This window comes from Cladophialophora psammophila, assembly GCF_000585535.1.
Source record: "Cladophialophora psammophila CBS 110553 chromosome Unknown aczJe-supercont1.12, whole genome shotgun sequence".
Lineage (NCBI taxonomy): Eukaryota > Fungi > Ascomycota > Eurotiomycetes > Chaetothyriales > Herpotrichiellaceae > Cladophialophora > Cladophialophora psammophila.
Genome location: NW_006912933.1, coordinates 40,917 through 56,518, shown reverse-complemented (window position 1 = coordinate 56,518; position 15,602 = coordinate 40,917). Strand labels below are relative to the sequence as shown.

General features: G+C 51.8%; 5 protein-coding genes across 5 annotated transcripts; 2 read left to right on the top strand and 3 right to left on the bottom strand.

Annotated features, from left to right (window-relative positions):
- Positions 1–855: 855 nt before the first annotated feature.
- On the bottom strand, positions 856–1,947 carry A1O5_07696 (uncharacterized protein; the record flags this gene model as incomplete). Its single annotated transcript, XM_007748285.1, has 2 exons — positions 856–884; positions 936–1,947. The coding sequence occupies 2 exons, from the start codon at positions 1,945–1,947 to the stop codon at positions 856–858; spliced, it is 1,041 nt and encodes a 346-aa protein (XP_007746475.1).
- Positions 1,948–2,154: 207 nt separating this feature from the next.
- A1O5_07695 (uncharacterized protein) lies at positions 2,155–3,795 on the top strand (the record flags this gene model as incomplete). The annotated part of the gene is made up of 1 exon (XM_007748284.1): positions 2,155–3,795. The coding sequence occupies one exon, from the start codon at positions 2,155–2,157 to the stop codon at positions 3,793–3,795; it is 1,641 nt and encodes a 546-aa protein (XP_007746474.1).
- Positions 3,796–4,628: 833 nt separating this feature from the next.
- Positions 4,629–6,749, bottom strand: A1O5_07694 (uncharacterized protein; the record flags this gene model as incomplete). The annotated part of the gene is made up of 3 exons (XM_007748283.1): positions 4,629–5,562; positions 5,662–6,495; positions 6,637–6,749. The coding sequence occupies 3 exons, from the start codon at positions 6,747–6,749 to the stop codon at positions 4,629–4,631; spliced, it is 1,881 nt and encodes a 626-aa protein (XP_007746473.1).
- Positions 6,750–8,941: 2,192 nt separating this feature from the next.
- Positions 8,942–10,779, top strand: A1O5_07693 (uncharacterized protein; the record flags this gene model as incomplete). Its single annotated transcript, XM_007748282.1, has 2 exons — positions 8,942–8,998; positions 9,064–10,779. 2 exons carry the CDS (start codon positions 8,942–8,944, stop codon positions 10,777–10,779), a joined length of 1,773 nt encoding a protein of 590 aa, XP_007746472.1.
- Positions 10,780–11,480: 701 nt separating this feature from the next.
- On the bottom strand, positions 11,481–14,609 carry A1O5_07692 (uncharacterized protein; the record flags this gene model as incomplete). Its single annotated transcript, XM_007748281.1, has 2 exons — positions 11,481–14,441; positions 14,490–14,609. 2 exons carry the CDS (start codon positions 14,607–14,609, stop codon positions 11,481–11,483), a joined length of 3,081 nt encoding a protein of 1,026 aa, XP_007746471.1.
- Positions 14,610–15,602: the final 993 nt, after the last annotated feature.

The following is a 15,602-nucleotide window of genomic DNA, read 5'->3' as shown; positions in this document are numbered from 1 at the left end:
CTAACATTCTTAAACTACATGTCCTCCTATTTGCTAGAATATGAAAATGGCAGTCCAATGGAGCCGGGCGTCACCAGAATCTTTGCTCCATCTCATAAGCTGATCACAATTAGCCCCATTCGCATGGTTCCTATAGCCCTGGAGGTGAGATCAGAGTGGAGCATCAGCTGGGTTACGCCCAGAGATAGAACCAGTTATGCTCAATAGATGGAGTGCGAGAGAGGGTACACGCTGGATAGATGCCAACTCCATACTTCCCTGTTGGATCTCCTCACACTTCGGATACACCAGGGTATGCACTCTAGGCCACATGTGAGCTCTTTATGGACAACTGGCTAAATGGAACCCGAGGGAGCAGCCAGAACACTTGAGCGACGCCCCCTCAGTGCCCCTGGCTGGAAATAATGCGCATGACCCGCGCATGGGACCGACAGACGTCGGTTTTCTTTTTCCCAGGACGGAAGCGAGGTCAGGCTTTCACTATTACTAGATCCTTGCACTTTTGGCCATAAGAGAAGGTAATTATTCCGCCACTCTTCCGCCCATGTTGAAGGCGCTGAGTTGGTTTCGTCGATAAAAGCCAATCAGGTAGCTTCCGTATTCCGCAACGGAAGACAATATGACTGATTCATACTCGGGGCCTCGGCCTGAATGATCCTCGATGGTTGATGCTTTTCGCGGCACGAATGGGCCACGGTTTGCGCTGTACAGGACGTGCTACCGTAAGTGATTTTCTGCTGTGTTGGTAGTAGGCAAGACTCATCCAAAGCTGCATTGTGTTTAGTACGTCAATGTAGTTCGGAAAATGCCTTTAGTCTCGGGTTCACAAATACAGGGGCTCTTTTTCTTCCCTCCTTAGGCGCCCTGTTCGTACGGTCTCGTACCTAAGTGTAATCAAGGGATAGTGTACACCTACTTATTAGCCGACACCTTACCTGCTCTCATGCACTCGATACCTTTGAGTATACCTTCTAGCTCTGGTCCTGTTGGGTTGACATTCGGAGGATGCACCTTGAGGTCTCCTCGCGCCAGGAGAGCTCTCGCGACGTCCCAGAACATCTTGCCGAACTCAAGGTCCTCCGGTTTGGCCGGAATACGATGGGGCCCATTGCTGAAATGCTCACCCACGATAGTATATGCGACCGTCATCTTGTTCGATACCTTATCATTAATACTCTTGACGAGTTCGTCCGCAATTGGCTGCAACGTCGCGAGCTGTCCCCCGGACTCGCTCATGGCGCTCACACAGATTCTTGCGCTGGGCTCCAGTGAGATGCAGTCCAGGGCATATCCGAGGTTATTTTGTGCTGCATTCTTGATGTCCTCCACAACGCTGGGCGAATTATAGTCCAGCACCACGTCGGCACCTACGCGCTTGACGTAGTCAAAGTTATGCGGTGAACACGTTGTGATGACGAATGCCCCTGACAGCTTCGCGAACTGAATGGCAATAGCACCTGTTGCAGTGCTGCCTCCATATATCAGGACGAGGAAGTTTGCTTTTCCCTTGGAGCCCGGGAGTGGAAGTTGTAAATTTTGGTACAACGCTTGTCCGGCAGTGGTGGCGCCAATTCCCAGGGTTGCGGCTTCTTCGAAGCTTAGATGGTCGGGTATCTTGATCTGGATATCGCCTTTGACTGTAATGTGCTCGCCAAAGGTCCCGTCTTCATGACACACAGCATTGGCACCATGACAGGGACCAGCCACACGATCACCCTTCTTGAGATCTTTCGTGACTCCTTTGCCCACCTCTTCAACTACCCCAGCATAGTCGCACCCCAGACGGGCGCCGGGGCTAGCCATGAAATCGATATGCTTCCAGTCGGCAGGGTTAAGGGCAACCGCCCTTGTCTTCACCAGTATGTAATCATCGCGTAGCTTTGGGATAGGGACTTGAGCAATCTGTGCTTCGCCCTGCGACTTGATGATGATATGATGGTTGACCATGGCGTTCAAGGGGCGTAGCGAGATTATCTGATGAACAAAGTGTGAATGCCTCAAATCTCGTGTGCCACGATTCCTGGCCAGAAACCTATATGTCTTAGCTGACCAAATTCGAGGACCGATATCACGAATCCTCTGTCCTAAGCATCCTTGGATCCATCCAAGCCGAAGTCTTCGCAAACCAGAAGCTGAGACTCAGGCCAACAAAAGATGGGCTCCATTTCCGAAACGGCTCATTACGACGCCATAGTGGTAGGCGGTGGTTTCGGCGGTATCTACAGCGTGCACAAGTTGAGAAAATTCAAATTTAGCTGTCACCTGTTTGAGCGCGGCAACGGCTTGGGAGGCGCCTGGCACTGGAATTGCTATCCAGGGGCTCGCGTCGACTCGAATGTGCCCATCTACCAGTTCACCGATGACGACACTTGGGATCAATGGGACTGGTCTCAACGGTACCCCGGTCAAAAAGAACTCAAGGCGTATTTTGGTCACGTCGATCACGTTTGGGACATCAGCAAAGACACAACCTATAACGCTGAGGTCCGCAAGGCGTCATGGGATCCGGTCATGAAGCAATGGAAGGTAGAATATGTTAGTACCATCGATGAAGAGACGACCGGGCGCGTCACTGGACGCTTCTTGCTTTACTGTACTGGCCTCAACGCCCAGCCGTGGATGCCAGATTTCAAGGGCTTGGACACCTACCAGGGCTTTCTCACCCATACCTCGCGCTGGCCTCAACAAGGTCTCGATGTCAAGGGCAAGAACGTGGGTATCATTGGAACAGGCGCGTCCGGAGTGCAAGCCATCCAAGAGATCGGACCTCAAGTCGGCAAATTGACTGTTTTTCAACGGACCCCAAACACGGCTCTGCCCATGGACCAACAGCATTACGACAAGAAGTTTAACGACAGCATGAAGGAGGAACTTCACCCCCTGTTCGCAAAGACGCGCACCACGTGGTCAGGATTTCTCTATCAGTGGAGGGACGAACTCACCAAGGACGTGACACCCGCGGAACGTGAGCGATTCTACGAGCAACAGTGGAAGAAAGGCGGTTTTGAGTTCTGGGTCGGAAACTTCAAGGACATTGCTATCGACCAAGAGGCCAACGACTACGCGTACGCCTTCTGGCGCCGCAAGGTGCATGAACGCGTCAAAGACCCGCGTAAGGCGGAGCTGCTGGCGCCCAAGACCCAAATACACCCGCTCGGCACTCGACGCCCGTGCCTGGAGACGACCTTCTATGAGGTCTTCAACCAAGACAACGTCGACATCGTCGACTTGCGGGCCAACAAGATCGCAGACATCACGGAAAAGGGCGTGAGACTCGTCGACGGATCGGAATACGATGTCGATATCCTCATCCTGGCGACGGGCTTCGACTCCAATACGGGTTGTATCACCAACGTGGACCACCGCGGCGTCGACAAGACGACCAACATCAAGGCCCGCTGGGCCCAGGGCGTCTGGACCAACCTTGGTATGGCAAGCTCAGGATACCCCAACTGTTTCTACATCTATGGCCCACAGTCGCCCGCCGCGTTCGTCAATGCGGCAACCCTCGTCGAGGTCCAGGTTGACTGGCTCGTCGACGTGCTCCGCCACATGCGACGCCAGGGTTTAACAATTATCGAGGCCACACCGGAGCAAGAGGCCAAGTGGAGGGAGGAAGTTCTGGCGGTCGGAAACGGTGCGCTCTTCCCAAAGGCCGACGGCTGGTACTATGGCGCCAACATCCCCGGCAAGGCGAGGGAGCCCCTAAACTACATGGCTGGCTTGCCCATTTACAGGGAAAGATTAGCGTTTGCATCTCCTGCCCAAGGCTACGGTGGTTTCCGCGTGGAGTAAATGGGTGATCAGGATTTCTGAGTTGGCGCTGTAAAGCCCAATAGCTCTTCTTCAAATTGAATGGCTCAGAGATTGCTCCATGTAAGATCAATCGCGACCATGTGTCATTCGGAGCCCATATAGGAGGAGTAATTGTTGCCCATATGTGGAAATACATAGCTTCAAGCTGTCCTGCAACATCCCAACCATACAGAGCTTGGGGAAGTCACGCCGAGCGCCTTGGATCGCACTCGGATTGGCAGACTTAGCACACCGAGGCTGCCAGGCTCTGACAACGTCAAAATCGTTCTCTTGGTAGACCAACTGACATGGATCTGCCAGGCGTCAACTCACCCCAGCCTTTCCGCTGTGTGGAGAAATTCATCGATCGCATATTATATGCGGGAGGTTTTCACCCTAACCCGGCCGCCGAGACGCTGGTCTCCGCAGGGCCTGGTAAGAGCTAAATGGGGTTGTCTGATCGCCGGGCTTCATTTTCCGCTCACGACCCGGACGCAACTTGAGGAACTCTCTACATAGCGTCTCGTTGACGTCGGGGAGACGCGTTTTATAGCAACACGAATTCTCCGGCGCCCCTTCCCTGCGGTTCCACCGGATGCTCGCCCGCAGATTGGTTGGCACAATGCGGTGTCCAGGTTGGTCTGTAGGGCACTTCAAATGGCACATGTGGCATGCGGTAACAAGGAGAAAGGACTCTAGGGGGAGCCAATACTTCCATTGGTCCATCCCAACTTGTTGCTTCTAGCCTTGTGATAATGCCAGAAAGTTATCGTGGTTCGTTGCCATAGCCAACACCCTCGAAACATGAAAATAACCGTAATGCATGATATCATTTAGCACAATCCAGGGTCGACACCATCAAAAAGATGGTTGTCCGAGAGCCAGGGGAGTTGGTTATCGTTGGTAGGATGGTCCTGACTTTGACCATCAAACAGAGCCGATGTATCTGAGAAATCCATTGGCCAGGAGAAGGTTGCAACATTCAATTCGGACAGATGAGGCGTGTGATCCGGTGGCTCGAAATTGTCGACTGGAAGCGTCACTGACAAAGGGCCATTAGCGACTCCAAACGAGACTGTTTCAGGTGGCATGAGGCTAATATGGGCAGGTTCTTCGGCCAACGTCATGTCGCGGAAAAGAAGACTCTGGTTAGGGCCCGGATTAGGAGGCCAAGCCCTAGGGGCTGTTGTGCTCTGACAATGTGCGTTCAACCGATGTCGTTTGACTGCAGGACCTGAGTCCGACAACTTACTGCTCGCTCTCTGCGCACGAGTCGTTGGTGATCTAGAGTCGAACAAATCAGGTATCTGCGGCGGCGTCAGCAATTCACTAAAATCGATCTGTAGCTCCCCCATCTCACGTTTAACGACGCTGCACATCACTCTCGCCGGGCTGAAGATTTCAGACATCTCTTGTAGTTGTCCCATGAGTACGTATAAGTGTCGTAGCACCAAACTGCGTTCTTCCGCGGTCCTGCTTGCTTTGATATTGCACATTAACGCAAGGAAGGCGGTTCCCCCTTGTTGTAGTGATAAGAAGCTAGTCTCGCATACGCCAAATCTTTTGCGGTAGGTCGCAAACCCTTGGGCGATTTTCATAGCTGCATTTATGGTGATTGCCCGAGCAAGCCGTCGCCATAGGCTTATGTTGCTGCATTCAGTACCCCTTCTCCTAAACACATGGGACTTATCCAGCTCAATTCCCACTAAATCCTCATAATGGCCATAAGGTCCATGGAGGATAATCTCTGAGACAAGATATTGTTGACTGATGAAGAGTCAGCCAGCTGGATGAGGGAGAAAAAGAAAGTCTTGAAAAGCAGGCAGCATAATCGAATAATATCTCTAGGCAATGTGAACCACTTACTGCATTATGAAGAATAAGCGCCGCGCGTTCTTGACATTGTCAGGCGTCCACCTGAGTCGAGAAGGTAACGTCGAATACCACGACTTCAGCTCCGTATCTAGCGCAGCAACGTCGGTCAACCGGTTCTCGTCAGCAATGGGGCCCGGACTCAGTCTAGGCTGTGCCACCTCTTGGATCCTGGAGCAAAGTTCCGAGAGATCGATTAAGGCATCGAGTATCTGTTCCTGGATATCCTCATCTGAGGACAACGCTTCGGAAGTAATGGGCTTATTCAGGCAGGAACTCGAAATGTCGCAGAGTTTTATGTAGGTAGGCCGTCCTAGATATAGCGCCCAAGCGCGGTCGTAGATGATACACGAACGAAGAAGCTTGTTCCGAAACTTCATGTCCCCCTCGGACAAACCAAGCTCGGAACAGTCCAAGTTAAGCCCGAAGTCGAAGGCGAGGCGACAAGATATACCAACATATATCGTGGCTAGGTCGTCTCTACCATAAGCGCACTCAACATCGCTTAGGACTAATATAGCTTGGATAGTAGTTAGACCTCGCGGCGACTCCAGCTCGTAGTCTAAAACGCACTTAGCCTCACGTTGAAAAAGGCTGCAGCCGTTGTTAAGAGTCATTTGCCTCATGTCTTGTCGGCTTTTGTTAGCAAATCGAAAACCCATAGCTAGGCAGACGAGATAAAGAAATGGCGAATAGTAGGTCGAGTCTCCATTTCCTCGATCGCGACTAAAGGCTTGCTGGTCGATGATGCGCAAAGCGTTATTATAGCGATTCCAGAAGACCTCGATAAGATATGTATCGAGATCCGCAGGAAAGTCTGCCAGGATCCTGTAGGAGCGTTTTGTCTAGATGCCAGGAATCAACACTCGAGTAGTTCCTTGCATAATTCTTATAGCACGTGGCTGGACTGAAATAGTCGACTCGGCCCTTTTCCTTGTCGTAGATAAGCAGATCTGGCCCATAGATTACTGTCCAGACGTTGCTTTTCGCGCAGCTTCCTTGTTGAAGTCCGGAAGCACTTCGTTGTCGGATTGAGTTATGATCATGTAGATCTGGGGTATTGGCCCTAAGGCGAGCCTCATCCTCCGGCTGTTGGATAAGGTCCAATGCCGCCCTTGCCGAGGTTGGCGCACAGTCTGCAGAATCGGGTCGTGTGCTGGTTTGCCATGGTTCTTTTGGCTCGGTGGCCTGTTGGAATTGGACGTGCTCTCTCATGGGGCAGGAGTTGCTTGCAGATACTCTATATTGTGGATGAGTCTTCTGCTGGTGGTTATGATTGGATTGGGTCTGGCCAGCTTCTCGCAGTCGTTGCTCGAGGAGTTGAATGTTTTCGAGGAGCGAAGTCACATATATCTTGGACCTTGGTCTGCTGGTGTTAATCACTCTGCACTACGATAACGTCAAGTGATGGTCTACCTCTTGCGTCCGTCCAGTCCCAGAAAGACGCATTTTTGGTTCCTACTTCGGCAAAACTACAGGATGTTTGTCCAGGGTCCGTGATGCACTGTGTCATGGCGTCAATGAGCTGAAAAATCTTCAGCGTTCAGGGAATAATACACCCACCTTTGTGCAGCGGCTGCGGCAAGTAGTGCAGGCAGCAGAGGCCCGTGATTGAGACCCAGTACCATGGTTAGCCATCGCCAAGTGCGGTGCAGGATACGTCTCGCTACTGACAGGCGGAAGGCAGATATCAATGGCTGTCTTTCTGTACGAGGAGCAATCAGTAGCTGGTGCATGCAGCCTGATGTGTGTGAAAGGAAGGTGAGAGTCGGTGGAAGACAAAATGACGAAGCAAATGAATTGTCCCAGTTGCTGGGGTAGTGGGGGACTTGGAGCTGGGGTAGCTGCCAGGGTTCATAGTTGGATTGCCCGCTAATGCAACCTGATGCGAAGGTCAGCAGGGCCTGCTGAGCCTTGAAGAAAGAACACAGTCCGCCACAAGCGTTCCCATCTTTGGCATGCCGCATGTCGTACCTGTCGGCCTGTTATGCTCTGGACGCGATGTTGGATACGGTTCACAGCACCAAATTTTATCCCCCGTAGGGAATGATCTCCAAATTCCCTCCACGCCCCAAGGGATGAACAAGGAGACTCCTGGGGGTCGGTCGGCGGCTTCATTTGTACATTCATGGAGCTCATCCAACGCGCAATACCCCCTGGATGGTTGTAGAAAGTCGTAAAGATTGAGCCATTTGCGCAGCGAGGCCTTCGATGGGAAAGTGCCGGGCATTGTGCTTTGGGGTATGCGCGCGACACCTAGATTGCCCTCGCGATCAGAGCGGCTATCTTTAGCCGGTATACTCGATACCGGGTCACCAACGGAATTTTCATCGCCAAAAAAAGCGCACGGGTCTCGCCATATGCATAGTTGATAGCCAGATCGAGAGCGCTAAGCACAAGGACATGTCAAGAAAGGCTGACTGTCAAAGTGTATGGATAAAACGATGATTATGAACGAGATCGTGTTGCCTCGTCGCGCATACGAGGAATACGACATGCACTATTCCACATTTGATCTAGTGCGCCAAGGATGATATGAATCGCCCGGCGTCGGAATATTATTCTTCCATTCCGATGATCCCTGCATGTCCTTCCTCTTGCATCACTCTGCTTCCGTACATATCACATAGGACCATGTAAGGCGCTCTGCATGCTGCTTCTCTTCAGTTGCACAATCTTCTATCAACTCGTTAACTTCTTCAATAATTCTACAAAGGGCTGAGATCGAGTTATTTGATCTTCGGGCTGATATTCGCTCCGTGCACATCGAGGCGCGGGTCCTTTCATCAGTCAAACTAACCTGAAAAAGTCACTGCTTGCGACCTCATCTCCTTGTGGTGGAGCTGTGAACAATCAGGAGAGCGAAATTGCAACGCTTCGTATTCCGGAACGCTCATCCAACCTCACTGACCTTTTGTCAGAAATTTCCATCCATTCCATCCACATCCGGTGTCCCACGCCAAGAAAGTCAGGCCGCCTCTATTCTCACAGCGCAAGCTCCAAGGTTCAAAAGCCGAAGAAGATAGGGTTGCCCTACTGAGCCGGCAGCATCTGCTATTGGCTTAGAGGTCTCTTCCCCCCCTGAGCTCGGCAACGACATCATTGTGGCTGGCGCCGCCTTGGTCATTGGCTCGCTAGTCCCCAGAAAATTGTTGCCTAATGCCGGCCATGTGTATATATTGGAGAAATAACAGGACAGGCTTGCGATAGGGCCTAGCAAGAGTATCCGCCTCCGCTAAATGTTGATCTACTGCTCTGCACCAAGTCGTTAACAATGGTCTATCACGGCCCGAGCGCAGGGTGCAAGGCTTGTCGAACCCGGCGAGTAAAAGTAAGTCTGTGGCGACCCCATGCCTTAATTCTTGCATCGATCGATCCTCAATACTCATAGTGCAGTGTGACCAAGGCAAACCATCGTGCAATAATTGCACTAGACGACGCCAGACTTGTCCCGGTTACGCAGATGTCTTTGATGGGGCACACAGAAGTCAAAACAAAGTTGTGATTCGGAGGGTGGAAAAGCAGAATGCTGCAAGGGAGACGGATTCCCGCTCTAGCACTCCCAGCAGTGAAGGATCGCTAGACACCACGCCTACATCCTCCAGCACAACCACTAGATCATCGATAAGGAAAACCCACACCCCGCTTCAATGGGTCATATATTCGGCGGCAGCAGAAGAGAACCCTGAGGACAATGGCGATTCACAGCATCTCGAGAAGGCGCGCCTCTCTGAAGTTTGCGAATTTCCAACGAGCGAGCTTCGGATCGCAATTGCTAACTCGATCAAGCAAGACCCTCAGAATGCTTCGATAAATTTCTTCTTTCGCTATTATACCGGAACCATTTATGATCCTCAACTTCACAATTCTTTTGCACTTCTTTGGCAACCAATGTACCTAAAATCCTCAGAGAATTCGCCATTGAGACTTGCAACAGCTGCGGTGACTGTCAATATTGCCATGATGTGGAACTTCAGAGGTTGCGACGCACGACCAGCGCGACAGCTTTTCACGAAAGCCCTTGAAGCAACGAGGATGGCAATCGGCAATCCGGCGCAGAGTAGCATGGACGAACTCTTAATGACAATATTGATCTTTGACCTCTACGATGCATTGGTCCTGCACTACGTACCTGGGCCTTCAACATATGGCAAGCACAAAAATGGAGCTGTGGCCTTACTCAAGCATAGGGGTCAGGACAACTATAATACCAAAGTCGGTCAGGGTCTTACCACTGCAACCAGACACACTCTTATTCAATACGCGTTATGCTGCCGCACCACTATGCCTTCGGAGTCGGCAGAAATTTTCTTGCACCCTTCAATCGCAGACCGCATGGCCGCGCAGCTTGATATATTAGGGACCCAGATCGCTAATATACAAGCCCGTCTCTGGGCTCTGAGACGGCAGAATGGCTCGTCGAGACTCCCCGGACAACGCCGCAAAGCCTTCGAAGAGATAATTGCCGATGCGATTCGAACCGATGACCTGCTTATGACTTGGAAACGAAACATCCCAAATCCAGACTGGTTGCCGCAACACGTCTCTCGTGACGATGTCGCGCCTTCAATCCTCGCTGCGGGTTTCTACGGCACCAAATGCGCGGTCTGGGCGGACCTGACTTTCGCAGAAGTGTTCAATCTGCATGTATCTCGCCGTGTCTATACGCTGCAAATGATCCGGCAATCACTGGCCGATGAGCCCACCCTACTCACCGATTCAAGATACCGTGCCATCCTGGCGAAGGCAAACTCTGCCATTCAGACCCTTGTTGACGCTATATTAGAAACCCTCCCCGTCCATCTCGGGGACACAGTTGTGCCGACGAACCCGATATACTGCTCTGGGGTCGCATTCCCTTATAAAATCATTCGAGACCCACTGACTGGCGAAGTGAGAAGCATTCCGGACCTGGAAGGGAGTGACTTCCGAATGAGGGCAGCAGCATCCGGTGGATGGATGATATTTCCTCACTTGCTCGAGATATACCGCTTTGCGGAGCCAGAGGATGACGCCGATCCGATTATCCTGAGACAAGGCCAGTTAGAGTGGATCAAAGCACAAATCAAACGGTTGCAAACGACCTTCTTGTTTTGTGATCCCGTCTGGTGAGTTCGGTCCTCTTGCATCCCGTTTCCACGGAGGGACAGACGCCATCACTCCCGTATCCCCTTGCAAGACCATTTGTAATTCTGACGCATGCTTCTCTGCGGAGCAGGTTCAAGCGAGATACACCACAGCGGACGACCACAATAACAAACTCTACTTCCGAGGCGAATTCGACAAGGATCAGCAACTTATGAACGATGTCATCAGCTGGCCTATAAGCAGCAAACGGCCGCGAGGGACACGGGGATCAGGCAACGCCCCTTTTCCTCTTTCTTCTTTCTTGTCTTCTGGCAACCCAGGGAACCTAAATCGAAACAAACCCGCAACTACCTATATTGTGTCACGCGTCATAGAGACTGCCGATGAAGCAGGGAATCAACAAGTGTCACGAACGATATCATTTCATTGCATCTAAACTACGGCTGGGCGAAGGGGCTTGGACGGCCTTTCGAAGGAACGAAAACGATGTATCTATGTACCATCAGTGGCCAAGAAAGAGGAAGACAGCGGCTTAAAGGACTGCACGGCTCGATGGAAAGTAAATGAAGAATGAAGAGGGAGGGAAGGAGCCTGATCAACTCGAAGTTGTGATGTGGCTGATCTTTTCTAATTTGTCGGTGACACGGGTTTGCATCGTAGCCACCTACGAAGTCCTCCTCGATTGCAAAAGTACATATCACACATCTTTTTTTATATTTGTTTCTTTATCTCGCACTCCTCAAAAACTCGACAACGCCCCTGGTATATCCGACCAACTCACTTAACCTCGTCTCCTCCTCGACCATGACCTTTCTCCACTCGACCACCTTTTCCCTCACGTCATCGACCTCGCTGACAAAGTCGCCGTGTACTTTCAAAAACACGCTCATCCAGGTATTCACCAGCTCAAAGGACTTCCTTTGGCGGAGTTGGCGGGTGAGGAAGTCGATAAAGGTCGCCATTTCGGGGAGGGTAAGGGAGCGGATCTCCAAGTCAGCAGCTGAAGGGGGCAAGGAGGAGAGGTGAATTGTCAAGGAAGAAGGGTCGTGAGAAGGGGAAGACGAGAAGGCCTCAAGGAGAGAAGAGAGTTGTGAAGACCTCTGGGAGATTTCCTGAGTGGTGGAAGCTAGGCGGGAGATGCGTGAGCGCTCGGACTCTCCAATAGCTTTGTCCGAGATGAGAGATGCATCATTGTCTGTCTTGAAACCGTTGGAGAGACTTGCCGACCCGAGGAAAAAAGGTGCCGCTTTGGGCTTCTCTGGCGGTTGGATGGGTTTGTTTCTGGCGCGGATGCTGTCGAGGTTCAGCAACGTTTGCCACCGCGATTGAGGTTGGAGCGACAATGTTAGCAGCCGCTTGTCCAGTTGCTCCAATGCTGAAGAATCATCAAACCCATCGACAACAGCTTCCTCCTCCGGCGCTGCATCTTCGATGGCAAGTTGAGTTGCTGCATTGAACGCGATCGCGGTCTGGCTTAGATCAATAATTCCGCGAACATCGTCAATCTGCCGAGTGGATACATGACTGAACAGAGTTTTATTCGTCCAGACAAATATTCCTGGACTTCCAGCATGCGTAGTGGCCAGAAACTCTCCTGTGCTGGAGAACGCCATATTGGTACATGTTGCAGCTGTCTTGAATGCGTCGAGCAAGTGTCCAGTAGCAAGGTCAAAGACACGAATGACCGAGTCCATAGAGCAAGCGACAATCCACCGCCCATCGTTTGAGAAGCAGTAGTCATATATTTGACCAATGCAGCCCCATAACTCGCGTACAACTCTGCGTGTTTCGATGTCGAGGATGCGTATGCACAGGTCATCGCAGGATAAAGCCAGAAGGCCCGAGACAGGGTTGTATCGGATAGCAGTTGGCACCGCAGAATCAAGGGATTTTCGTTCGAGTACCTTGCCGGACGAAAAGTCCCAAAAGATGACTGACCCGTCCAAGCTACTGGTAACCATGGTTTGATTAAGATTGTCAACCACAATGCCCGTGATCGCGTCCCGATGACCGCGAGGAACGGTGATAACCTGGCCTGAGTCTGCTTGTTGTATTTTCAATTGTTTCGCCTGTGCAGGGGTGAGTCGAGGCGGGTACCGTTGGCGATGGGCGCCAGATTGCAGGTTGTACATGTCGAGGCTGCCTCCCGCTGACCCAACAATTGCAAATGTCCCGCAAGCAGTAATAGCAACGCTGGTCACGGCTTTGTGGTCGCCCGTTTCGAAGGCCCATCTACCTGCTTTCTTTCTGCCCCATGACCACGTTCTTGCAAATTTGTCATCAGCATGGGCCGTGATAACACTCTCCCAACCAGTCGTGCTAATTTCTTCTGCATTGACTGTTTTCGTGTTTGACCAAATTGGGCCGCTGACCGAGCCCATTCCACCGTCTCGGTTTAGTGAGCAGGCCATGTCAATGATCGGGGGTGCTTTAAAATCCTCAACCGTGGAAGCGTCGTCGGTGAGGAGACCTGATTTTCGAGCCTTGTGCCTCACAGCGCCTTGACTGAGCTCTGTACTTTGGCCATCTTTGCGCAGACTGAAACCCCACAGGCTGCGATCTTGAGCCGCGGACATGAGCCATTTCCCAGTGGCGTCTGATCCATCTGAAGCTGCCGGGAGAAACATGAGTCTAGTGATGGATGCAGCATGCCCACTCCTAGAGTGGAGAAGCCGTGGAATGGGCGAGAAAGGATTCTGGTCAAAGACCCATGATTTTAGAGCGTTATCCAACCCAGAAGAGACCAAGACTGGTTGGCCCGGCAGGAATTCGACTTTGTTCACACCGGTACCGTGGCCCAGACTAGAAGTTTCATGAGCGCCTCGGACCATGCCGACGACCTTTCCGCCGCGATTGAGATCCCACAGAGTGATGTCGCCGCTTTCAATGCTAGATGTAGCCATGATACCCTCCTTGCGGCCGTCATCACCGGCGCCCATACTGTCAGTCCGAAACGTAATTGAGGTTATTGGCTTCTTGTTGTTTCCCTGGCGCAGTTCGAGAACTTGTTCATCGGCCTCGATATCCGTGATATTCAGAGAGCCGTCAGCATATGCGACTGCTAACAAGCAGACAGCAGGAGCTGGGGCAAGTGCCGTGACAGGGCCAGAGCGTGCCGAGGGGGCTAGGATGGTATGGACTAGTCTCCCTGTACTGACATTGTAGACCTCCACCGAGCCATGCTTTGTGCCTGCAAACACCTTGTTCAACAGGGTAGGCAAAGTACAGATTTGACCTGTAAATGACCCTCGAGACCGGTTACTGGTTGACGACGAAGAGGAGTGGATGGAAGTATAGTGTTCGTATGAATCGGCCTTCCAGACTTCGATGCTTTCTGTCCCGCAACCAACGACCCATGATCCAAAAACGAGGAGTTGATGGATCTCTTGAGCAAAGGTTTCATCAATGTCAAGTTCTCCGATCAACTGCCCTCTCTTGAAAACCCAGACTCCTCGAGGCTCGTTAACCTGTGATCCGCCCCAAGCTACAAATACTCGATCTCGGTAGGCATACGTGGCAGTAACCGTGCCAGGACACTGTGGGCGCGTGAGGAAAACGAGATTGAGGCCTCGTCGCAGGTCATATGTTTGCAAAGTATCGCCGATGGAGGTGGTGATTTGGAACGTTGTTTTGCCCAGCGGAACAGAAGTGAATGGGATAGTGGTGGGAGATACGAGCCCAAGAGTCTGTCAAAATGGTGAGCAAACGGGAGCAAGTCGTAAGGTCTAACATACTCTGAAGGGTGCAAAGAGCCTGGAACTGGTGGGAGGCTTTTCCTTGGTGGTGGTGGTGGTGGTGGTGACCAGCTCACGCCGCTGCCTTTTGGCGAGGGGCAGCTCAATTGCTTCGTCCATGGGTATTCTTGACCTCGCTCACCTGCGGCTGCTTCTTGCTTGTCGTGCGTACTTTAACATAGGACCCCAACAGCACTCCCATGCCTAGGTCAGTGAGGTTGATGGTTGATGGTCAATAATTTTTTTTCCTCTTGGGATTCACCGCCTGGCAGAAACTGCGCCTGACGTGCGCCATGTGTGTTGGCGGCTTGGGGATTCGCCCACCCTTGCCCACTCCTCCAGGTCCTCCAGGCGGTGCAGTACCCCCGATGGGTCTCCTGGGCGCCCCTTGGGCCTTTTTAGTTAAGCTGGGTCCTTGGTGTTCGGTGCCGCCACCACCCAACTCGCCTGCTGCTGGGTGGCTGCTGGGTGGCTGCTCGGCAACCCCCACTTACTCATCCTTTCGCACACACAATTTTGCCATCTTTGAGGCTTCCATCCAACCACCATCGTCAGCATCAATGGTGGCACTTTCTTGGAGCAAGATGCCAAAGGTTACGAGATCTCATTTTTCACCAGGTCGAGATCGTCTTCTCTCCAGTTCAAAAACATGGATTAATCTAGGATCCCTTCTCCATCGTGGCTCTCGCCCTCCGCCGCCATCATATTTTTCCCATATTGTCACTCTTTGAACGCCACCCTTAGAGAACGACTCGGTTTCTGATCAAAGACCGTAGCTCGACTCAAAGCCCTTTCTTCCCCACAGCTTCAGCTTCAGCTCGGATAAGTCGGAGCATCTTTCCCATTCCATCTACCGTAAGAACTTCTCGGCTATTTGGATCTCCTACTACATCATCGATCATCATTGATCATGGAGATTTATTCTCCTCTCCGTCGAACTCCTACCAGCACCTCTGAAAACGACACTGATGATAATGCCACTCTCACTACCGTCTACTCGGCCAGTTCCTCTAATACTTCCACCAATCGTCCTCCAAAGTTGACTGGCCGAACTCCTTCAACCCATTCCTTGTTGGCCGCTCACAGGAATCCCGATGTGCGCAAAGGTGCCCA